The sequence below is a fragment of the Grammomys surdaster genome, unplaced genomic scaffold (genome assembly GCF_004785775.1).
Source record: "Grammomys surdaster isolate TR1022 unplaced genomic scaffold, NIH_TR_1.0 342, whole genome shotgun sequence".
NCBI classification, from domain to species: Eukaryota; Metazoa; Chordata; class Mammalia; order Rodentia; family Muridae; genus Grammomys; species Grammomys surdaster.
In genome coordinates this window covers 730,781-753,848 of record NW_021604761.1, presented here as the reverse complement: position 1 = coordinate 753,848, position 23,068 = coordinate 730,781, and the positions used below count along the sequence as shown (strand labels likewise).

The 23,068-nt window shown below is 51.1% G+C and overlaps 2 protein-coding genes across 3 annotated transcripts in view; both read left to right on the top strand.

Moving 5' to 3' along the window:
* Positions 1–3,683: 3,683 nt before the first annotated feature.
* On the top strand, positions 3,684–7,872 carry Slc39a4 (solute carrier family 39 member 4). The gene is made up of 12 exons (XM_028778905.1): positions 3,684–3,977; positions 4,394–4,678; positions 5,126–5,321; positions 5,414–5,580; positions 5,670–5,841; positions 6,100–6,272; positions 6,382–6,537; positions 6,607–6,726; positions 6,801–6,855; positions 6,941–7,093; positions 7,314–7,501; positions 7,593–7,872. Exons 1-12 carry the CDS (start codon positions 3,786–3,788, stop codon positions 7,719–7,721), a joined length of 1,986 nt encoding a protein of 661 aa, XP_028634738.1. The 5' UTR covers positions 3,684–3,785; the 3' UTR covers positions 7,722–7,872.
* Positions 7,873–12,047: 4,175 nt separating this feature from the next.
* Positions 12,048–23,068, top strand: part of Cpsf1 (cleavage and polyadenylation specific factor 1) — a 12,160-nt gene continuing 1,139 nt past the window's right edge. For both annotated transcript variants that reach the window (XM_028778809.1, XM_028778810.1), the window contains exons 1-31: positions 12,048–12,298; positions 16,300–16,327; positions 16,406–16,539; positions 16,669–16,749; positions 16,863–17,014; positions 17,110–17,256; positions 17,390–17,529; positions 17,607–17,717; positions 17,817–17,910; positions 18,028–18,115; positions 18,188–18,310; positions 18,410–18,461; positions 18,538–18,632; positions 18,699–18,773; positions 18,850–18,930; positions 19,005–19,094; positions 19,229–19,339; positions 19,412–19,553; positions 19,631–19,809; positions 19,889–20,025; positions 20,101–20,275; positions 20,358–20,564; positions 20,667–20,756; positions 20,847–20,990; positions 21,070–21,222; positions 21,902–22,018; positions 22,096–22,186; positions 22,271–22,355; positions 22,429–22,570; positions 22,648–22,800; positions 22,881–23,057. In XM_028778809.1, coding sequence (XP_028634642.1) covers positions 12,155–12,298; positions 16,300–16,327; positions 16,406–16,539; positions 16,669–16,749; positions 16,863–17,014; positions 17,110–17,256; positions 17,390–17,529; positions 17,607–17,717; positions 17,817–17,910; positions 18,028–18,115; positions 18,188–18,310; positions 18,410–18,461; positions 18,538–18,632; positions 18,699–18,773; positions 18,850–18,930; positions 19,005–19,094; positions 19,229–19,339; positions 19,412–19,553; positions 19,631–19,809; positions 19,889–20,025; positions 20,101–20,275; positions 20,358–20,564; positions 20,667–20,756; positions 20,847–20,990; positions 21,070–21,222; positions 21,902–22,018; positions 22,096–22,186; positions 22,271–22,355; positions 22,429–22,570; positions 22,648–22,800; positions 22,881–23,057 — 3,738 coding nt within the window. In that variant the 5' untranslated portion in view covers positions 12,048–12,154. The remainder of the gene's footprint in view (positions 12,299–16,299; positions 16,328–16,405; positions 16,540–16,668; positions 16,750–16,862; positions 17,015–17,109; positions 17,257–17,389; positions 17,530–17,606; positions 17,718–17,816; positions 17,911–18,027; positions 18,116–18,187; positions 18,311–18,409; positions 18,462–18,537; positions 18,633–18,698; positions 18,774–18,849; positions 18,931–19,004; positions 19,095–19,228; positions 19,340–19,411; positions 19,554–19,630; positions 19,810–19,888; positions 20,026–20,100; positions 20,276–20,357; positions 20,565–20,666; positions 20,757–20,846; positions 20,991–21,069; positions 21,223–21,901; positions 22,019–22,095; positions 22,187–22,270; positions 22,356–22,428; positions 22,571–22,647; positions 22,801–22,880; positions 23,058–23,068) is intronic.

Genomic DNA, 23,068 nt, shown 5'->3' with positions numbered 1-23,068 from the left:
AAACAGATTATTCCGAAGAACCCACATACATTGGTAACTCAACAATTTGTTATAGATTAACAAAGTGTAAGCAAGCAAGGTGATTTTTTTTTCAGCCAGTTTCTCTTGACTAGGAGGCAACAATGTGTGGTTACAAGGGAAAAAAATCAGTTATTATTTATCTTAAAAAGAAATCTTATAGAAATCTTAAAAGAACCACAAATCTAAACTTTTGTATAAAAAAACCCTTAAGTTGCAGATCTACCCATTAACAAGCTATTAAATCATATCAGGAAGTTGAGGGCAAAAATGGGTACAAGAAATTAATCACACCTTGACCAGCTGCCCAGCTTTAGCAAGGAAGTCACATTAGCCAGTGTCAGTTAGGTTAGCATTGTTCTTGTTTCCTGACCATAAAAAGCCTCTAGCTCAACTACTTATGAAAGTCAACCTGTTCCCCAAGATTTTCTAGATCAGAGCCACTAACAAAAACATCTTAATCTAGTCTCCAAATTCTTTCTAAGGGTGGTAGTTGTTGCTAACAATCTACATCTCTAAGTTCTTTCTCTTTCTCAGGGTGGTGGATGAATCATTAATCTGCTCCAGCAGATTAGTGCCTGAAAAAGATCAAGCACTTATATTGTAAGGGCGGGTGATGCAGCCCAGTGAGGGGCTAGAAGCCCCCAGAGAGTTTTCACACAAGTTCTAGATTGTAAGGGATGTGACTGTGAAGACAAGTTGAACGTTATCTCTACAATAGCACGAAGTCCTCAGGATGACACAGAGGGCTCTGCCTCTTGGAAGCACACCCATCATGGGTGGGCTGGATTCCTCGAGTTCTAAAGCCTTTCTCGGTTTCGTCTAAACAACCCACAACAACTATAGGGATGAGGTGTGAGTCCTCACAGCTCCCAGAATGGCTGGAATCTGGCAACCTATGTGGCTGCCTTCTTTCCTGCCAGGAACACCTTCCTAGCAGCACCTGAGAGAGTTCTAGGCAGTTCACAGGCTCCATGAATTCATCCGGAGCACAGGCTGTTCACCTCCTCTGCTGTCCTGTGCAGAGTTAGACACCATAGCCCTGCCATGTGGCATTCAATCCTCCAAGGAATGAGAGCAGAGCTGTCGCTGCAGATTCAACCTAAGGCTTTGTGCAGGTGGCCAGGCAAATGCTTTCCATGGAGCTACCTTCACAACTCTTGCTTGTGTGTGTGTGTTTTTAAATCATGCATATGAATATTTTACCTCAATGTATAGCTGTATGTCATGTGCATGACTGGTACCATAGAGGCCAGAGAAGGCATTGGATCTCCTGAAACTACAGTTACAGGTAGTTTTGAGCTACTATGTGGATGCCTAGAACCCAGGACCTCTAGAAGAGGAGTCAGTCCTTGCAACTGCTGAGTCAGCTTTCCAGCCCCTCTTTGGGGTTTTGTTTTGTTTGAGATGGTCTCACTATGTAATCCACACGGGCCTCAAACACAATCCTGATTCTGCCTTCCCAGGCACACATCAGGCCTACTCCAATCTACCTCCCTTTTGTTGTTTTCTGAAACAGGATCTGACTAGCCCCAAACTTGCTTATGTAGACCAGGCTGGCCTCTAACTCAAAGAGATATGCCTGCCTCTGCCTCCTGAGTGCTGGGATTAGGGGTATTCGTCACGATACCTGGTTTTTACTTCTTCTTTTTTTTTTTTTAAAGATTATTTATTTTATGTATATGAGTACACTGTTGGTGTCTTCTCTTCAGACACACCAGAAGAGGGCATCAGATCCCATTACAGATGGTTGTGAGCCACCATGTGGTTGCTGGGAATTGAACTCAGGACCTCTGGAAGAGCAGTCAGTGCTCTTAACCACTGAGTCATCTCTCCAGCCCCGGTTTTTACTTTTCATATTGTCTGTAGCCACTGAATTAAGTCTTGCAGGAGTCCTAGGGAACTGCTAACCAGGTAGCACTGGTTTTGCTCTATTTTAATTTTGTACTGTGATTACCACAGAAGTTGCCTCTGTAGTCGATTGGATCACAGTTCAGAGGCATTAAGTTCATCCACTGTATGGAGTAACACCAGTTCCCAAGTGCTGAAGGTCACCATTTGTCTTTTTTTTTTTTTGACCCGAGGGAACAATAGAGGCGAGAGAACAGCTTTCAGGAGTTAGATGTTAGATTTTCCTTCTATCACACGAGTTCTTGGCAAGCTTCTTTACCCGTTGAGCCATCTCACCTACTCCAGCCCTAGGTTTAGATACTTTTTCCATGACAGCAACGGCAGTAAACTGGCTGGGAATGAGCAGGAGAGGCTGCACGAAGGCTGGCTATTCTGGCCTTCCTGGGCTCAGGCAGGTCTTCCCTTTGAAGGAGAAATCTAGAGAGGCCAGAACAGCCAAGCTTACACTAAGACTTCTCTTTAGGGGATACAGGGAAAGAAAACCAACCTAGTCGTAGCCCCCAGCAGCCCAGCAATGAGAAGAAACAGGAAAGGCAGTTTGGGTATATGTCGCCTTCAGAGCTACATGTGGGGAATGCTCTCATGTTGGTCTCCCCAGTTCCCAGCCATGGCTCCTCCAGGGGACCAGCAGGGATGCTGCATTGCAAGGATCCTTAGCCATTAGAAACAATGGCATGTGTATGTTCGGAACGGGTCTGAAGCAGTTGACCCCTGAGCTCAAGGATACTCAGCTAATTTCTTTCCCCACCCTGCCCTTCCCTCCAGAACACTAAGGGACAGAGTCCTTGAGGTTATTAGGCTCATACCCAACCACACCCCCAAGAGGGCTAGGGGTCAGGACTAGTATGAACCTGTGTAGAAGTGGCCCACAGTTCCTCTGGAGCTACCTGAAGCCCTTTTCCAGAAGGCCAAAATGCCTTGTGACCAGGGGATTGTCAGCTCTTAGAGATTCCAACCCCTCCTTCAGCCTGCCACCTGGCTAGAGATAAGGCTCAGGGGTCAAAGGCTGGAAAGATCAATGGGGGAGGGGCACAGCTGGGAACCCCAGCCCTACCTTAGTCTTCTTGTGCTCAGACACAGAGCTCACCACAGGGCCTCAAACGCCTACTGCTCAACTCAAACTCCTCAAAGCCCCAAAAGTTGGCTAGGGACCAAGGTCACATCTTTGCTTCCTGTTTGTCTAGGTCGGGGCTTTAGCCATTTCCTGGGGATTTTCCCCCTGAGAGCTGGGGGGTGGGGAACATGACTCAGCAAGTACCTTTCAGAAATCTCCCATTGTAGCCCACGTTGGACCCTAGCTCAGGAACCAAGAACAGCACCCCCACCCTTCCTCAGGCTACAAGATTTGGAATTTGTGTAAGCTGCTTGAGCTGAGAGGCAGCTGGTGACGGGTGGAGGTGAGCCTAAGGGCTCTTCTGAAAATGTCAAATAGAACACCCATGTTTGACTTGGTAACATCTATTCGCTCAAACCCCTAATCCCCTAGCTTGTGCTCCAAAGGTAAGATAACAGAAGAGGATGATCTAGGCTCTTCAGGGAACAGAGAAAGTCCTGACTGGCAGTTCAGGGTATGACAGGCTCAAGCCGCCCACCTACGGGAAGAGACCCACCTTTAGCTCCAGCCCCAGGAGGCAGCAGCTCCTTGCCCCTAGACTTTCAGGGAGGATCTGCCACTGGAATGGCTAACCCAGCAGCCAATCACAGAGCCCTGCAGGAAATATCTGGGAGAGGTCTTGGAACTGGGAGAGGGCCAAGCAAGTTGAACCCAGCCCTCGTCTGGCCCCAGGCAGTCCCAGCAGTCTCCAGCTAGCCCAGAGGCCAGCACCACTGCAAGGAACGCTTTGAGGGCCTGAGGCATGATGCTCCCAAAGTCGCTCACACCGGGGCTCTTGTTGGCTCTGCTCGTGGGCACAGCAGCAGTGGTCCAGCCCAATAACCTGCTCAGCCTGCTCACCTCGGGCCAGGGTGCTCTGGATCGCCCGGCACTGGACGGCCTATTAAATACGCTGGTGGCTCGTGTGCACTGCACCGACGGGCCGTGTGAAAAGGTAACACCCCCACCCGATGGGTCCCCCAGCCCCGGCCCCTTCCTGCCCGCTCCACCCTGTGGCAGTCACTAAAGAGATCTGGGCAAACTCCAGGAGGCGGGTCTGGAGGCTGGTGTCTGAATCTGCTGGCAGGCTGGAGCCTCCCTTCCGTTTCTGGGGGGCTTATACAGCCCTGGCCTCCCTCCTGGGACACACAGCTCCATTCCCCCAGGCTATCAAATTTGTAGTGATTCCAGGTGACCACTCTCACCTTCAGGATGGGGGAGTAACTGCTGGGGACCCCTTTGTGTAGGCTCCTAGTCAAGCTAACTGTCCAAGGGGCAGAACATGACATAAGATAGCCGATAGAATCAATTTCCTGCCTATGCTTGGTGGGCCCAATCTAGCCCAGCCCCTGTCTACCTGTTTGCCCACAGTGTCTGTCTGTGGAGAGTGTCTTGGCTCTAGGCAAACCTGACAAGCCACAGCTTGCCCCCGAATCAGGCCTGGAGTCCAGATACATTACTTACCTTAGTGCCGCCGCTGCCCTCTACCTTAACGACCCAGAGAAAACATGCAAGGACATCCAAGCTGGCCTCTTGGCCTCCCATGTGGACGATTACCTGGCCACACTGGAGAGTCCAGAGGCCATGACCATGGGTCTGAGCCAGCTACTGCAGAAGATTGAGGCCTATGCTGCCAGCCAACCCACCGGGGAGGAGGTGAGGTCCCAGAGGGCTTTTGCAGGTAGTGACAAAAACTGTAGTGCCACGGAAGGGAGGCTGCCCCAGCAAGGGAAATGTCCCACGTGCAGCCAGCCTCATTGGCGTCTGTGGAGATATTTAGATGGCTAAAAGTGTATTGGGCATCAGAATTAAATACACTGTTGGGTAGGATGGGTTCTGTGGGAGTCTAGGGGAACGCTTTGGGGAAATGGCGGTCAGGAAAGCTCTGGGGCCGAGGGAGGTCATAGGCCACAGTGAAGGGTGTGACTAGCTGGGGCAGCCTAGGTTTATGGTATAGGTACCTGGTATAGAGACATAGGCTGATGTCTTTGGTGAAATCTGGGAAGTAATTTGAGGAGGCTGGGAGTTGATGGGAGACCCATCCAGTGGGTGGACTCCAGAAGCTGATACCGAGGGTAGAGCTGAGGCCAGTCTCTTTTACAGACCTGTGTAGATGTTCCCCAACTGCTGGAGGAGGCTGAGGAAGCTGGGGTTTCCAGAAGCCCCGGCCTGGTCTTGACTGCCTTGCTGGATCATGTCATTAATGGGTCCTGCTTCCAAGGCCTGCCTAGCCCTCAGTACTTTGTGGACTTTGTGTTCAGGGAATACAGCAGTGACCCTCCCAATATCACACTGCATGGTGAGGCCTAGTCTAAGATCCTCAGCCTCTACTCCTGGGGGAGGGGACAGGGCTGGAGCTGAGCGCACTGACTGCACTGTTTTTCTTGCTAGAACTGGAAAATTTGATGCATTACCTTGGGGTGGGTGGAGAGGACCACAGTGACCATGATGACCATGGTGACCATGGTGATGACCACAGTCATCTGGACAGGGAAGTCAGTCACCAAGACTCTGAGCTCCATGCTACCCACAACAGCAGCTCTAGTGTATGGGACACGGTAAGCCACTTAATGCCGTTCTGGAGAAAGATGGGCTTCCGTGGGTCTGCTCAGACACCTGACTCCTGTCCTGCTCTCTTCGTCTCCAGCTGTGCCTGAGTGCCAAAGATGTAATGGCTGTGTATGGGCTATCTGAAGAGGCTGGGGTGAGCCCTCAGGCCTGGGCCCAACTGACCCCTGCCTTGGTCCAGCAGCAGCTAAGTGGAGCCTGCAGCCCCCACCCCAGTGTCCACATCCAGGACCAGCTCAGTCAAACAGAGAGTGAGTCCCTACCTGCCCCTGGGTGCTAGTCTCATGTTATTGGGCTCTATAAGGGAACAGGGAGTTGGCACTGAGAAATGAGGAACCAGTCAAGGAGGGGAGGGTAGTGGATTTCAAGGCTCGAGGCCCAGTGTAAATAGATACCTGGCACCTGCTGACAGCCTGCAAATCTGTTGAGATCCTGCTTACTCCCCCGCTGGACTTGGGGGTTGTCTCTTGAGGAAGCAGGGGGAATCTCAGCGTCGTTTTACCCCACAGGGTATCTGTATGGCTCTCTGGCTACCCTGCTCATCTGCCTCTGTGCTGTGTTCGGTCTTCTGCTGCTGACCTGTGCCAAATGCAGCACAGCTACCCACTACGTCATGCAGACCTTCCTAAGCTTGGCTGTGGGTGCACTCACAGGTGATGCTCTTCTGCACCTGATACCCAAGGTCAGCCCTCACTCAACAGGGTCGTCCCTTCCCCGCTGCCCTTTTCCAGCCCTAGCCTCAAGTCCCTTGTATCCCTGAAGTCCCCAGTTAGTACCCGATCCCTTCTCAGGTGCTGGGACTGCACACACATGGTGGAGAGGGTCACACCCATGAGGAGGTGGGCATTGGTGGACAGACTACCTGGCGTCTGCTGGCTGTACTTGGAGGCTTCTACATCTTCTTCCTGTTTGAGAGCTTCTTCAACCTCTTATTGCCCAGGGACAAGGTCAGGCTCTGGGGAACCGCTAGGCAGGATGGGTAAGGGCTTGATGGGCTCTGACCAGCTTTTCCATAGGATCCTGAGAAAGATGGGCCTTGTAGCCATGGTGGGCACAGCCATGGGGTATCTCTGCAGCTGGCACCTAGCAATCTCCGGCAGTCCAAACAGACCCATGAGAGCTCTCGCTCAGACTTGGTAAGTGGCAAGTCCTATCCCACATGGAGCCCTTTAGTTATGTATTTGCCTGGGTTCATTCTCGATCCTCTCAGGTGACAGAGGAGATCCCAGAACTACTGAACCCAGAGACCCGGCGACTGAGAGCAGGTGAGCCCTGAGGGAGTTCTTGGAGGGCTGCTGGTCTGGGGCTTTCCCTTAGGCATGTGCAGAACCTGGCTTGCTATGCCCACAGAACTGAGACTGTTGCCCTATCTGATCACACTGGGCGATGCGGTGCACAATTTCGCTGACGGGCTCGCTGTGGGCGCAGCCTTCTCATCCTCGTGGAAGACTGGGTTGGCCACCTCACTGGCGGTGTTCTGCCATGAGCTGCCCCACGAACTCGGTGAGCTCTGGGGTGTGGCTTGAAAGGGTGTGGCTTAGTGGGAGCGATCTATTCTGGAGGTGACCAAGGCCAGAGGAGATGGGACAAGGCCTTTCTTTGAGAGCAGCCTGTCATCTGGGGACTTGCCTTTGGTTGTGTCTGTCTGGGATGTGGGTGTGACTGGTGTGGTGGGCTGTACCTGACTTGTGAGCAGAGCTCTCACTGACTTGTTCTGTTCTAGGGGACTTTGCTGCTCTGCTGCATGCTGGGCTGACTGTGAAGCGTGCGCTTTTGCTGAATCTGGCCTCAGCGCTCACAGCATTCGTTGGCCTCTACGTAGCTCTAGCAGTCGGAGTAGGCGAAGAGGGCGAGGCTTGGATTCTGGCGGTAGCCACAGGCCTCTTCCTTTATGTGGCACTTTGTGACATGGTTAGAAAGGCAGCGAGCCTATGTAGGGGTGGGGAGCTTACCAGGGGCTCCATCCAACTGGCTACTGAACTGGTGCCCACCTTTTCCTCAGCTCCCAGCCATGATGAATGTGCGGGACCGGCGGCCCTGGCTTCTTTTCCTGCTCCACAACGTAGGTCTGCTAGGCGGCTGGACCGTCCTTCTGCTGCTGTCATTGTACGAAGACAACATCACCTTCTGACAGCTCTGTTCCATCCCAGCCCTTGTCCCTGTCTGTTGATTCTGCTTTACTTTCTTAAGCCATCTAATTGTTGGACCCACTACGGGTAGCCAGAGGGTTCAGGCCTCATTTCCCTGCTCTGACTTCAATAAAGACTTGTCCATCAAACCCAGCTGTACTCTCTTCTTGTAGAGTCTCCTGGTAAGAGCTCTGGGGCAGGCCACTGCCTCCTTCCTCAATGTTTGCTATGGACAGCTACACTGGGGGTCCTGTGGAAGGCCAGCTTGTCTTTTGTATAATTTAAACTGGGTAATGGTCAGAGTTCTCCAGGATCCGATGGGGTCCCTGTCTCCGGTTAAAACATTACCAATATTGCTTACAAATATGAGGACTCATTTCTGCTATGAACAGAAGCCTAGAGATGATCAAAGGACAACCCATTGATACTGAGCTACACCACAGCTCCTGGCAGAATTGGCTATCCCAAATTCACTTGCATTAGCCTTTGGAGGTTGACATAATTGTCTACCGTAGACTAGGTGCCTAAAGAGCAGAAATTTATTCTCTCCTTTCTGGAGGCTAGAAGACCAAAGGCAAGTTTTCAGTCAGGCATAAGAAATGGATCTGGGAGGCTGGAGAGATGGCTCATAGTTAAAAGCACTGACTGCTCTTTCAGAGGTACTGAGTTGAATTCCCAGCAACCACATGGTGGCTCAGAGCCATCTGTAATGGGTTCCGATGCCCTCTTCTGGTGCGTGTGAAATAGTGTACCCATATACATAAAATAAATACATCTTTGAGAGGAAAAAAAAATGGGTCTGGGTTCTCAAGAAAGACACCATACAATCCAAAAAAAATCAGCAAGACCAAAAATTTTACTTTTGCAAGAAGGTCTTGTAGCTGTGCTATATTAAGCAAGCGACCATGTCCAGTGAAGTTATTGATGAGTTTTTTTTTTTGTTTTGTTTTGTTTTGTTTTGTTTTTCGAGACAAGGTTTCTCTGTATAGCCCTAGCTGTCCTGGAACTCACTCTGTAGACCAGGCTGGCCTTGAACTCAAAAATCCGCCTGCCTCTGCCTCCCAAGTGCTGGATGAGTTTTTATAATACTTAATTCAAAAGGATTCAATGTCTCAATGCATGGTTAGAGCTTAGCCTCACATCCCTTCACGATTGATTGACAAACGCAGAACAGTGCAGGTGCTAAGGAGAAATAAATTTGAACAGTGTAGTGTTAACTGTTAGGCCAGGCATGGAGGTGCATGCCTTTCATACCAGCACTTGGAAGAAGTGGAGGCAGGTGAACTATGAGTTCAGGCCTGCATGTTTTATAACATGAGTTCCAAGCCACTTGAAGCTAAATAACATGAACCTGTGTCAAAATAAATAAAAAAGTAAAATTCAGGATACTTGGAACAATGTAGAGAAACCCTATCTCAAAATAAAAGTAAAAAAGCGAACCTAGGAGGACATTGAATTACCAAGTGGTTGCTTTATCTGCAGTGTTTGCTGTTGCTGTTTACAGTTTCAGACGTCTTACTATGTTTTGTTTGTTTGGTTGGCTTCTCTAGACAGGATTTGTCTGTGTAGCTCTGGCTGTTCTGGAACTATATAGACCAAGCTTGGACTCACAAGATGCACCTGCCTCTGCTTCCCCAATGCTGGGTTAAAGGAATGTACCACCACCTGCCAGAGCTGCTGGGCAACAGAAGGGGGAAGCAAGTCGTCCTCACCTTGTTTACTTTCCACCGGCCCAGACAGCCCTGAAGCTCCTCATCCTCCTCCAGCTGCTGAGACAGGCCATCAGCATCATCCTCTAGAAGAGTTACGTCTGCTGACCCGGAGCCTATGGTATTCTAGCTCCCCTGATCTCTAGAGCAGAGCAGCCACAAGCAGGAAGGCAGACTCTGGGCTCTGTGAGCTCTGTAGCCAGGTGAAGCAAAGCTGACTCCCAGCCTAACCCAAATCCACCAAGAGCTGGCTTCAATTAGTTTGTTTAGTTTTGGGGGATTTGTTTGTTTGTTTTTGGATAGGAGTTCTCTGTGTAGCCCTGATTGTCCTGGAGCAGGAAGCCTTGAACTCAAGCGATCAGCCTGCCTCTGCCTTCCAGTGCTGGGATTAAAGGCATGTGCCACCACTCCCCAGCTATCACTATGTATTTTTGATTGGCTTGGAACTCAACTAGACCAACTAGAGCTTTGTACTCCCAGAGATCTGCTTGCCTCTGCATTCTGCTGGGGGAAGGCATGGCTCTTTACCCCAGATAGATCACCACAACTAAGGAAACAAATGACTTCACAAAAGTCCAACTTGGCAAACTACTACGTAATTTAATGAGTTTATTGTTAATAAATTATTACTATTTAATGACTTTAATGGGTATATTTACAGCAGTAGAGGTAAAGAGTTATATTTACAGGAGTGAGGATGACTCAAAAGCAGCTGCGTTATCAAAAAGCTCACCCATGCTCAGCGGTTAAGATCACAGACTGTTCTTCCAGAGGTCCTGAGTTCAATTCCCTGCAACCATATGGTGGCTCACAACCATCTGTAATGGGATCTGATGCCCTCCTCTGGTGTGTCTGAAGACAGCAACAGTATGCTTATATACATAAAGTAAATAAATAATTCTAAAACAAACAAAACAAAAAGTCAGACCTGGTGGTATATGTCTTTAAAAAGAGGGTTAGGGAGTCAGGCAGATAGATCTCTGAGTTCTAGGTCAGCCCCTGTAGCCCGCACAGCCAGGGCTAACTGAGATATGTCTGGAAAAAAACAACCAACCAACTGGAAACCAAACAAAAACCAAACAAAGCTCTCCTCTGCCTGCATGACCACTCTCACCTGGGAGTTCTAGGTGTTGAAGTGCTCTGGGAGTTTCCGGAACCCTTGAACCTTATACTGTTTACCTCCAGGTTTTTAAGAACCTGTCTCCAGCCGGGCGGCCTGTGGTGGCACATGCCTTTAATCCCAGCACTTGGGAGGCAGAGGCAGGCAGATTTCTGAGAGGCCAGCCTGGTCTACAGAGTGAGTTCCAGGACAGCCAGGGCTATACAGAGAAACCCTGTCTCAAAAAACAAAACAAACAAACAAACAAACAAAAAAACAAAAACCTGTCTCCAGAAAGAGTGTTTAAATTTGAAGGGATGTTTCAATTGCTTCATAACTCAGGGTGTCACTGAGTAACCAGACTGGCCTCAAATGTGCATAGTTCTCAAGAGTGCCGGGAGTGCAGGTGTGAGGTACGCTGTCACAGGTCTTCAGAGTTTTGGTTTTTAAGATTTTTATTTTAAAAATTATGTATATATGTGCCATATGACTGTGCAGCTTTAATCCCAATGCTTGGGAGTAAGAAGCAGGCGAATCTCTGTCAATTCGAGGCCAGCCAGATCTACACAGAGTTTCAGGACAGCCAAGGCTATAAAGTGAGACCTTGACTCAAAAATCAAGAAAACGGGGGCTGAAGAGATGGCTCAGCGGTTAAGAGCACTGACTGCTCTCCCAGAGGTCCTGAGTTCAAATCCCAGCAACCACATGGTGGCTCACAACCATCCGTAATGAGATTGGATGCCCTATTCTGGTGTGTCCGAAGACAGCAACAGTGTACTCATAAATAAAATAAATAAATAAATATAAAAAAAATCAAGAAAACGGCTGGGCGGTGTGGCACACGCCTTTAATCCCAGCACTTGGGAGGCAAAGGCAGGTGGATTTCTGAGTTCGAGGCCAGCCTGGTCTACAGAGTGAGTTCTAGGACAGCCAGGACTACACAGAGAAACCCTGTCTCGAAAAAAGGAAAAAAAAAAGTCAAGAAAACGAAACAACGACAAAATATTTTTCAAGACAGGATTTCTCTGTGTAGCCTTGGCTGTCCTGTGTCCTAGAACTCACTCTGTAGGCCAGGCTGGCCTCGAACTCAGAAATCCGCCTGCCTTTGCCTCCCAAATGCTGGGATTAAAGACATGCACCACCACTGCCTGAGCAACAAAATACTTTTTAAAAGAGATCTTTTGTGTGACACAGGGGTGATCTATCACATCATCTCATCTACTGAGTCCCCGGTGAGAGAGCTTTGTGTGTTGATATATATTTCTGTATCCTTTTCCGAGTCTATATGCCCTTGTTTTATTTTCTGGGATTTAGCTAATGAGGCAAACCTTGGTGGGAGCAGAGCGGAAGGATGCGGATCCCCGGCACCCTTCAGCTCTTCAGTTTTTATTAAGCTAGGCCACTAGGGGCCGCTGGTCGCTCGCAGCCACGACACGCAGGCGCAGATGCGAAGCGGCCCGGAACCCGGCTTCTCAACTACCTAGTCCTCCTAGAAGGCGGGTCCGGGCGCGAAGCGCAGGCGCAGAAACTCGGAACCCAGTGGCTGGGTTTGCGCGCGCGGCCGGACCGAGTCCGCTGCCGTCCCTGTCCCCTGAGTCGGCGGCTCCGGCGTGACAGTGGCGGCGACATGTACGCGGTGTACAAGCAGGCGCACCCGCCCACCGGGCTCGAGTTTGCCATGTACTGCAACTTCTTCAACAACAGTGAGCGAAACCTCGTGGTGGCCGGCACCTCGCAGCTGTATGTGTACCGCCTGAACCGCGACGCTGAGGTAGGCCGTGTCTCATGAGCGGAGATGCCCGGGCCGTACCGCAGTCACCTAGGCAGGTTCCCCAGTGCAGGAGCCTAGCTTTGCCAAAGATGTCTGGTCCCCAGAGCCGGTTCATCACTACCACATTGTTTGGCCTCATCCTACCCTGCCCGGACACCCCTGCCTACGGTCTACTCCTTGTTTTTTGATATTTTCAGGAGATTGTTGCAGACCTTCTTGGTGTTTAGCAGCAAGGACAAGGCACTGAACCAAGACCCTTGAGGGAGATGACCCTTCAGTAAATTAATACTGCCACACACAGACTGCCATAGTGTCTCTAGGAGTAAGACCCCAATGGAGGAGGCTGGGTGTTTCTAGACAAAACAACCAGAGCTTTTTCTGCGACTGAGCAAATTTATTGGTGGAAGAACATTTCTTCCTAAAGGAGCAAGGCTCGATGTTGCTCGGGGACAGACTGTTGTCAGTAGATGTAGTAACGTGGAATGAATTCATCACTACATAGATAGAGGGATGTTTTGGTTGGTAGAGCGACAGCAAGTGGTTCAGGAAGACTTTTTGCAAAAGGTAGTTTCTGTGGCTCCTGGTATTGCGCTCCTTTAATCCCAGGCAGAAGCAGACAGATTTCTGGGTGTTCTGGTTTAAACTATTTCGAAGCCATCTGGGGCTACATAGTGAAACTCTTGTCTGTCTGTCTCTGTCTCTCTCTCTCTGTCTCTCTCTCTCTCTCTCTCTCTCTCTCTCTCTCTCTCTCTCTCTCTGGTTTGGTTTTTCGAGACAGAGTTTCTCTGTGTAGCCCTGGCTGTCCTGGAACTCACTCGGTAGACCAGGCTGGTCTCGAACTCAGAAATCCGCCTGCCTCTGCCTCCCAAGTGCTGGGATTAAAGGCGTGCGCTACCACCGCCTGGCTGAAACTCTTGTCTCTTAAAAACAAACAAAACTAAAAAGCAAAAAAAAGAACAGCTTTTTTTTTTCTCCAGCAATTTTAAGATTAGATGTATTCATTTGTGTTTGCCTATATACATACTACATACATACATACATACATACATACGTACGTATGTATGTACACCACATGCATTCTTGGTGTCCATGGAGGTCAGCATTATGGATGGTTGTACCACAAGTAGGGCCTCTGTAAGAGCTACCTACAAGAGCGTTTGATGGCTGAGCATCACTCCTGAGATGCAGTTTTACTGGGGCAGCAGTACTGGACAGGGAAAGCTCATCTGCCTAGAAGATGTGATTTAAATAGACAAGGAAGCATGGAGAAGTATGTGGGCGTTAGGCAAAGTGGTTCCAAGTAAAGCTAAGTTTTTTTGTGATAGAGGCTAAGGGAAGAGAGAAGGGAGGGAAAGAACAGGTAAATATCAGGGTTGGGGCTCCATGACACACTCTCCAAGCAAGGAGTTTTGGCAACAAAATAATCTTACCCAATTTATTTGAGAGTGGTCCAAGGAGACTGGTCAGGAATTGGCTGTTGCTATTAAGCAAGATGGTAGCCTGGACCACTGTAGCGATGACAGTTGAGGTTCAGGATGGATAGAGATTAAAAGGAACTCAAGGTAATGCCAAGAATCTGTCACTGTTGTGGGCAAAGGTCTGGAGTTGGTCTTAGCAGTTACAGAGATGGTGCTGCTATTCCCCGAGGTAGAGATGGCTGTGGAAGTGGGCCCTGTTCCTTAAACGACTGTGACAAAGTGATACAGAGGCAGACACAGTGAGGATGGTTGAGTCCTGTGGAGAACTGGTAGCAGAGAATCAGATAGTTGTTTGGAAGAAGGCCTGTCCACAGAGCAGCAAAGAACTGGAGCAGTAACTGGTAGAGAGCAAGGGTTTTTTTGTTTGTTTGTTTGTTTGTTTTTCTTTTTGTTTTTTGTTTTTGTTTTTCCAGACAGGGTTTATCTGTGTAGTTCTGGCTGTCCTAGAACTCACTCTGTAGACCAGGCTGGCCTCGAACTCAGAAATCCACCTGCCTCTGCCTCCCAAGTGCTGGGATTAAAGGCGTGCGCCACCACTGCCCGGACAGCAAGGTTTTAAAGCTTTGTTTTAGTTTTTACTTGTTAAAGTATTATTTTTGTGTCTATGAGTACCTGAGGCACTAGTGGTCATGTTTACAGATGGTTGTGAGCTGCCATGTGGGTACTGGGAACCGATCCCCATCCTCTAGATGAGTGTTCTTTATTTAACCTCTGAGCCATCATTCCAGTCTCTTGTTCTTTGGTTTTGTTTTGTTTTGTTTTGTTTGTTTGTTTGTTTTCGAGACAGGGTTTCTCTGTATAATCCTGGCTGCCCTGGAACTCACTCTGTAGACCAGGTTGGCCTCAAACTCAGAAATCCGCCTGCTTCTGCCTCCCAAGTGCTGGGATTAAAGGCGTGCGCCACCACCGCCTGGCTTGGTTTTCTTTTTAAGTGACTATTTTTATTTCATGTGTATTTGGTGTTTTGCCTGGATGTATGTCTGTGTGAGGGTGTTGGATCCCCTGGAACTGCAGCTACAGACTGTTTTTAAGCAGCATGTAGGTGCTAAGAATTGAACCTGGGTCCTCTGGAAGAGCAGCCAGTGCTTTTAACTTCTGAGCCATCTCTCCAGCCCCCTCCAATCCATTGTTTGTATTTTTAATTATCCATGTGTGTGTTTTGGGGTATGTGCACACAGGTGCAAGTGCCCACAGAGGCCAGAGATGTTGCTTCTCCCTGGAGCTGGAGTTATAGGTGGTTGTCAGTTGCCAAGTGTGAGTGCTAGGAATGGAACTCAGGTAGAGAGCAAGGTTTTGGGGTTTTGTTATTTTTGTTTGGTTTGTCAAGACAGGCTTTCTCTGTGTAGACTGGCTGTTCAGGAACTCACTTTGTAGACCAGGCTGGACTCAAGTTCACAGAGATTTTCTTGTCTCTACCTCCTGAGTGTCGGGCTTAGCAGTAGCAAGGATTTTAAAGGTGAGGGAGAAAGCAGCATACTGTGCACTGGGAAGTGATGGGAGTGATTGCAGTTTCCGATGTTTGTGGAATATTCTAAAGACAGACCCTTGAAACAAAGGATGCAGTTTCTGCTTTCTGATCCTAGCAGAATAGTATGGCTGCTCTTTTCCCACAGACTGAAGTATAAAGTGACCATGAATATAAGTGAAAGAGATCTCTATCCAGTCACAGATTCATGACAGTCGCCCTGGAATAGATAGACATGGCCCATTAAGACACAGAGTTTTGAGAATACAGAAGGAGCAGGCTGGCCTGCTGTCTGTGCATTCTTCTGTTGTGCTCTGTGTAACTATCCTGGCAGTTCGATCGATGGCTTAAGATTAGTCAGCCATCTCTCTAGAACTTAGGTTTCTAGGAGACCAAGGCTGAAGCTTCCAGGCACCGTAAGAGGGAGGCCAGGAGGACATGGCGGCCTTGCTCCCCATCCTTCAGAGCAGCCCCAGTACATTTAAAGGGAAATGAGTCCTTTTCTGTGGCTTCTGTCTTTTCCTGTGAATCTAGTAGAAAATGCAGCCATGTGTTGTAGGGACACAGTCCTGGCACCTGGAGTTGGCAGCAAAGCTCAGGGCCCCATTTCTGCCTTATTGTTGTTACTGTCTTTTGGGGTAGTCTTGCCATGTAACTCAGACTGGACAGGAACTTAGAATCCTCCTGTCTTGACCTCCTGAGTAGTTGGGACCACAGGTATGTGGTACCATGCACTTGGCTATTATATGTCTTGTATTATATATTATGGACCTCAAGCCACTTGGCCTCAGGTATAAGCCAATGGGTGCACAGATAAGCAAGTTTGAGAGAGGATAGAGAATGACTGTGTGTAGTATAAGGGTAGGCTTCTGGAAAAGCTGTGGCTTCCCAGTGATGAGCCCTGTGGATAGGATATGTGAATATGAGTTTTCCCAGGATCACTGATGACAGTGACCAGCCCTGGGTGGACTTTTTACCCTTCAGATGGCTGTGTCCATGGATGAGACAGGGAGGGCTACCTGGTGAGTACCTTCTTACTGCTTTCTTTTCCATTCCAGGCTCTGACCAAGAATGATGGGAGTGCAGGTAAGTGTTCACATGATGGGGTGGGTATGGGTGGCCTGGGGATAGGACCCAGCCCTGACTTGCTGATCCCTAATCTAGAGGGGAAGGCCCATCGAGAGAAACTGGAGCTGGTAGCCTCCTTCTCTTTTTTTGGCAATGTCATGTCCATGGCCAGTGTGCAGCTTGCAGGTGCCAAACGCGATGCCTTGCTTCTCAGTTTCAAAGATGCTAAGGTAAGCAGTGTGAGTCTGGCAGGAGTTCCTGGGCACAATGGTGTTACAGGGAACAGTGCAGGGCTGGGATCTGTCAGTGTGATCAAGGTTGGTATTAAACGGGCCATGCTTCTGACCTCCTACCTCCAGTTGTCTGTGGTGGAGTATGACCCAGGCACTCATGACCTGAAGACCCTGTCTCTACACTACTTTGAGGAGCCTGAACTTCGGGTAAGCCAGTGCCCCAGGCTAAGCCTAGCAAGTTCCTCTTCCATTTTCGTTCTAGTGCCCCAGTGCCTCCCTCTAATCCTCTGTAGCTCAACTGATGTCCCCTTTGCCACCAGGATGGATTTGTGCAGAACGTGCATACGCCTCGTGTGCGGGTGGACCCTGATGGGCGCTGTGCAGCAATGCTCATCTACGGCACAAGGCTGGTGGTTCTGCCTTTCCGAAGAGAGAGTCTAGCAGAGGAGCACGAGGGGCTCATGGGGGAAGGGTGAGTACTACGCTGGGCCGGCTGTGGTGTTGGGGCCCCAAGAGCCCTGAGTTTTTGCCCTATCACCTCCTCCTGCTGATGTCTTTGATCTGTAGGCAGAGGTCCAGCTTCCTGCCCAGCTACATTATCGACGTGCGGGCTCTGGACGAGAAGCTGCTCAACATCATTGACCTGCAGTTCCTGCACGGCTACTATGAACCCACCCTGCTCATCCTGTTTGAGCCCAACCAGACCTGGCCAGGGTGAGGCGGGGCCTCTGCTGGGGCCCCCCAGGTGTCTTGCCCAGGCAGGGTATTTGGGTGGGGCTAGGGATGACTGGGTCACTGGCCTTGGGAGCAATGTGACTGCCTCTGGGTGACCTACCTGCTGCTCTAGGCGGGTGGCTGTGAGGCAGGATACGTGCTCCATTGTGGCTATCTCGCTGAACATCACACAGAAAGTCCATCCAGTCATCTGGTCCCTCACCAGCTTGCCTTTTGACTGTACCCAGGCCCTGGCTGTGCCCAAGCCCATAGGTGAGGGTATGGCTGTGTTGAGTGGCAGTGGGGGTAGGGGGCAGCAATGAGCTGCTTACAGTGGTGTCTACCTCCAGGTGGGGTAGTGATCTTCGCTGTCAACTCACTGTTGTACCTGAACCAGAGTGTTCCCCCGTATGGTGTGGCGCTCAATAGTCTTACCACGGGCACCACTGCTTTCCCATTGCGTAAGTGGGGTGCACTTCAGTCAAAGTGGGGTGTGCCTGGTGCAGGGCAGGCTATGGTGAGGGCCAGGCATTCAGTCTGCGTGTTGATGTTCCCCACAGGTACCCAAGAGGGTGTACGGATCACCCTCGACTGCGCACAGGCAGCCTTCATCTCATATGATAAGATGGTCATCTCCCTCAAGGGTGGTGAGATGTGAGTCCACAGCCCGGGAGCCCTGACCTCTGGGATATGCATATTCTCTACCTTCTCTGTGCCTCTGTGGGTGCTGTGGGTACCCTACCCACTCAGTGTCGTTACCCCTGCCCACAGTTATGTGCTGACCCTCATCACTGACGGCATGCGAAGTGTCCGAGCGTTTCACTTTGACAAGGCGGCTGCTAGTGTCCTTACCACCAGTGTGAGTAGAGGTAGGGTTGGGAGTGCCCTGGGTCCAGGTCTGGTTGTACCCTTATTCACACCTCTCCCTCAGATGGTCACAATGGAGCCTGGATACCTGTTCCTAGGCTCTCGCCTGGGCAATTCCCTCCTCCTCAAGTACACGGAGAAGCTGCAGGAGCCCCCAGCCAGCTCTGTCCGTGAGGCTGCTGACAAGGTAAGTGCAAACAGTGCGGGGCCCTGGGCCTAGCCTGCCATGACCCCTGTGTGAGACAGCCTCAGGACTGACTGCTTACTCATTTCTCCTGCCTCACAGGAAGAACCTCCCTCAAAGAAGAAGCGAGTGGACCCTACAGTGGGCTGGACAGGTGAGAGGGTGGACTAGGATGAGCAGGGGAGGGCCAGAGTCCATAGTTGGACTCAGTTGGACTCTGTCTGCTACAGGAGGCAAGACAGTGCCACAGGATGAGGTGGATGAAATTGAAGTTTATGGCAGTGAGGCCCAGTCAGGCACACAGCTGGCTACTTACTCCTTTGAGGTGAGACTGGGGAAGGCAGCGGGTATCCACCGTCTTTACCCTACCTGACCACTGCTGTGCCCACAGGTATGTGACAGCATGCTCAACATTGGACCCTGTGCCAACGCTGCTGTGGGCGAGCCTGCCTTCCTCTCTGAAGAGGTACCCAGGGGGCTGGGTCAGTAGATGCGGAGCCTAGGGGGTGGCTGGGAAGCCATGTCCTCATCCCACTCTGTAGTTTCAGAACAGCCCTGAGCCAGACCTGGAGATCGTGGTTTGTTCCGGCTATGGGAAGAATGGGGCCCTGTCCGTGTTGCAGGTATGTGTGGGCAGGGGTGGAAGGTTCCTGGTAGGACTGACTGGGCTAAGCCTCTCACCCCATCTCCTTTCCAGAAGAGTATCCGGCCTCAGGTGGTGACAACCTTTGAACTTCCCGGCTGCTATGATATGTGGACAGTCATTGCTCCCGTGCGGAAAGAGGAGGTAGATGAGGCTGGGCTGAGGAGGAAACCCAGAAGGGCAAAGAATTATATATGTAGCACCTGGGGACACTGGGGACAGGAGGTCACAGTAACACACTGCCCTTGCCAGACTGTGATCCTCTTTCACCCTATCAGGAAGAAACGCCCAAAGCAGAGAGCACAGAGCAGGAACCTAGTGCCCCTAAAGCAGAGGAGGATGGGCGAAGGCATGGCTTCCTTATTCTTAGCCGGGAAGACTCAACCATGGTAAAAAAGGAGAATCTGGGACTGGGAATAGGGTCTCACGGGAAAGGACACCACTCACCTCTGTCACCATAGATCCTACAGACTGGCCAGGAGATCATGGAGCTGGACACCAGTGGCTTTGCCACACAGGGTCCTACTGTCTTTGCTGGAAACATTGGGGACAATCGTTACATTGTCCAAGTGTCGCCGCTCGGCATTCGCCTGTTGGAAGGCGGTAGGTAGGCAGGTGTGTGTGAGTGGGTCTTAAGGCAGGCAGTATGTGCCTGCACCTGACCTCCATCTTGTCCACAGTGAATCAGCTGCACTTCATCCCTGTGGATCTGGGCGCCCCCATCGTGCAGTGTGCTGTGGCTGATCCCTACGTGGTCATCATGAGCGCTGAGGGACACGTGACCATGTTCCTACTCAAGAGCGATTCTTATGGTGGCCGCCACCACCGGCTGGCACTACACAAGCCTCCACTGCATCATGTAGGCCCCTACCTTTGATACCCGTGCCTTGCCACTGCCTGCCCCTGCCCTCATCTGAACCCTCTCTCTCTTCCTGCAGCAGTCTAAGGTGATTGCTCTCTGCCTGTACCGAGATGTCAGTGGTATGTTCACCACTGAGAGCCGCCTGGGTGGGGCCCGTGATGAACTGGGTGGCCGAAGTTGCTCAGAGGCTGAAGGCCTGGGCTCAGAAACGAGGTAGGTAGGGACTGGTGTGTAAGGGGCCAGGGTCCCTATGGCAGGCTTTGATGTATCTTATCTGTCGGGTCTCAGTCCCACAGTGGATGATGAGGAAGAGATGCTGTATGGGGACTCCAGTTCCCTCTTCAGTCCCAGCAAGGAGGAGGCCCGTAGGAGCAACCAGCCACCAGCCGATCGTGACCCTGCACCCTTCAGGGCAGACCCCACTCATTGGTGCCTGCTGGTGCGGGAGAATGGCACCATGGAGGTAGGTGCATCACACACTTTCAACAGTACTACCGTACATAGAGAAGCCTTTGCTCCCGCTCCTAACCATTGCCTGTCTGCAGATCTACCAGCTCCCAGACTGGCGGCTGGTATTCCTAGTTAAGAACTTCCCTGTGGGACAGCGGGTTCTGGTGGACAGTTCATTTGGACAGCCCACTACACAAGGTGAAGTCCGAAAGGAGGAGGCCACACGCCAGGGGGAGCTGCCGTTGGTCAAAGAGGTGTTGTTGGTTGCTCTGGGAAGCCGGCAGAGCAGGCCCTACCTGCTGGTAAGTATCTTCCTGCCTCCTGCCTCCCAGGGCCTTGCCTCGCCCCTCCCATACCCCACTCCCACTTACATCCACCTTAGCCAGTGTTCTTGGATCCCCCAGGTACATGTGGACCAGGAGTTGCTTATCTATGAAGCCTTTCCTCATGACTCTCAGCTTGGCCAGGGAAATCTTAAAGTCCGTTTCAAGAAGGTGCCAGTGGCTAGACCCTACTTAGACATGGGGTAGAAGGCTAGGCCAGTAGCATATGGAAAATCTAGCACTCACTGTCACCTCCAACAGGTCCCCCACAATATCAACTTCCGTGAAAAGAAGCCAAAACCATCCAAGAAGAAGGCTGAAGGTTGCAGCACTGAGGAGGGATCTGGAGTCCGGGGCCGTGTGGCACGTTTCCGCTACTTTGAGGATATTTATGGCTATTCAGGGGTATGCAGGTGGCTTGGTCAGGACCTGGATCTGAGGATGAGGCTTCACTCAGAGTGCACTCAAAAGTGCCTTTCTCCAGGTTTTCATCTGTGGACCCTCACCTCACTGGCTCCTGGTGACCGGCCGCGGAGCTCTGCGTCTGCACCCCATGGGCATCGATGGCCCCATTGACTCCTTTGCTCCATTCCACAATGTGAACTGCCCCCGTGGTTTCTTGTACTTCAACAGACAGGTAGGGAGGCTTAATCTAGTTACCCCCAGTGCCACTGGTACTGCCCCAGGCCAGAGCAGCTGTGGAAGCAGGGGGCCAAGGGATTCAACTCTGGGCTTCTCCAGAGAAGATTGAGAATGGGACAGTTGGGGTGTGGAGGGCTGATGGGTGGGGCCACTGTTACTTGGGGTACACCCTGAATTCATTGCTCTGTTGTAGCCTCAGACTTTGTTCCAGAGTCAGGCTGAGCTGGCTTTGCCTTCGTTCTGCCTCTAAGCTTCTGTGTGGCTTGTGGCAGGCACATGCCTCTGACTCTTTAGTCACCTGTGCCGTGCAGATGGCAGCAGTGATTACGACCCTGAGGGGGCAGGTGCTTTCCAGGGACTAATGACTCAGCACTGTTGCTAAAGGGTGGTCTGGTCACTCACATTGGCTCTTTGCCTATTTATCGTTGTTGGCCTTATGATTCTGCTCAGTGTCATGGGTGCTCCTTGCTGGCTGCCTCCAAGTGTACTCAAGCAACCTCTTGGCCCTGGGCAGTCAGGCTACCAAAGCTTTACCCTCTCCAGGCATCTGTCTAACATGGCAGACCTGATGTCCCATTGCCACAGAGCTAGAGAACATTTTAGGAGGCCTAGGTTCATTGGGCCTGCCCTTGTCAACCCCAGTAAACTGACTCTGCTGCCTACTGCACTCCTAGGGAGAACTGAGGATCAGTGTCCTGCCTGCCTACCTGTCCTATGATGCCCCGTGGCCTGTCAGGAAAATTCCACTCCGTTGCACAGCCCACTATGTGGCCTACCATGTTGAATCCAAGGTCTGTCCTTCTCCTACGCCCCCCCCAGACACCTTGTGAGCCTGGCGTCTGGAATGTGACACCCTCTAACACCACAGGTGTATGCTGTGGCCACCAGCACCAACACACCTTGCACTAGAATCCCACGAATGACCGGTGAGGAAAAAGAATTTGAGGCCATTGAGAGAGGTATGTAACACTTGAGGGTGGAGCTGGGCAGAGCCTGGCTATACACTTTGTCTACAAGGGGACTCACTGTCCTTGTCCCTACAGACGACAGATACATCCACCCCCAGCAAGAAGCCTTCTCCATCCAGCTCATCTCCCCAGTCAGCTGGGAGGCCATTCCTAATGCCAGGTAAGGATGGATCTAGCAGGGGCTGTTCTTGGCTTGGAGGTGGTTAGTGCTGACCCAGCCTGGCTTCACGCAGGATCGAGCTAGAGGAATGGGAGCATGTCACGTGCATGAAGACAGTGTCACTGCGCAGTGAGGAGACCGTGTCAGGCCTAAAGGGCTATGTGGCTGCTGGGACCTGCCTCATGCAGGGGGAGGAGGTCACGTGCCGTGGGCGGGTAAGGGCCTTTGGGTGGGGGGTAGGTAGCCCCGAGCAGACCATCTGCCATCTCCATACATCCCCTTGCCCTTCCAGATCCTGATCATGGATGTGATTGAAGTGGTGCCTGAGCCTGGGCAGCCCCTGACCAAGAACAAGTTCAAGGTCCTCTATGAGAAGGAGCAGAAAGGGCCTGTGACTGCGCTGTGCCACTGCAATGGCCACCTGGTGTCAGCCATTGGCCAAAAAGTGTGTTATTTTCCCCTCCCCTCCTGTAGCAGCTGTTCTGCCTGTAGCAGCTGCTCTGCTCACCGTCTCCTTCCCTTCAGATCTTCCTGTGGAGCCTGCGGGCTAGTGAGCTGACCGGCATGGCCTTCATTGACACCCAGCTGTACATCCACCAGATGATCAGTGTCAAGAACTTCATCCTGGCAGCAGATGTCATGAAGAGCATCTCGCTGCTGCGTTACCAGGAGGAGAGCAAGACGCTAAGCCTGGTGTCCCGGGTACTCTCAGG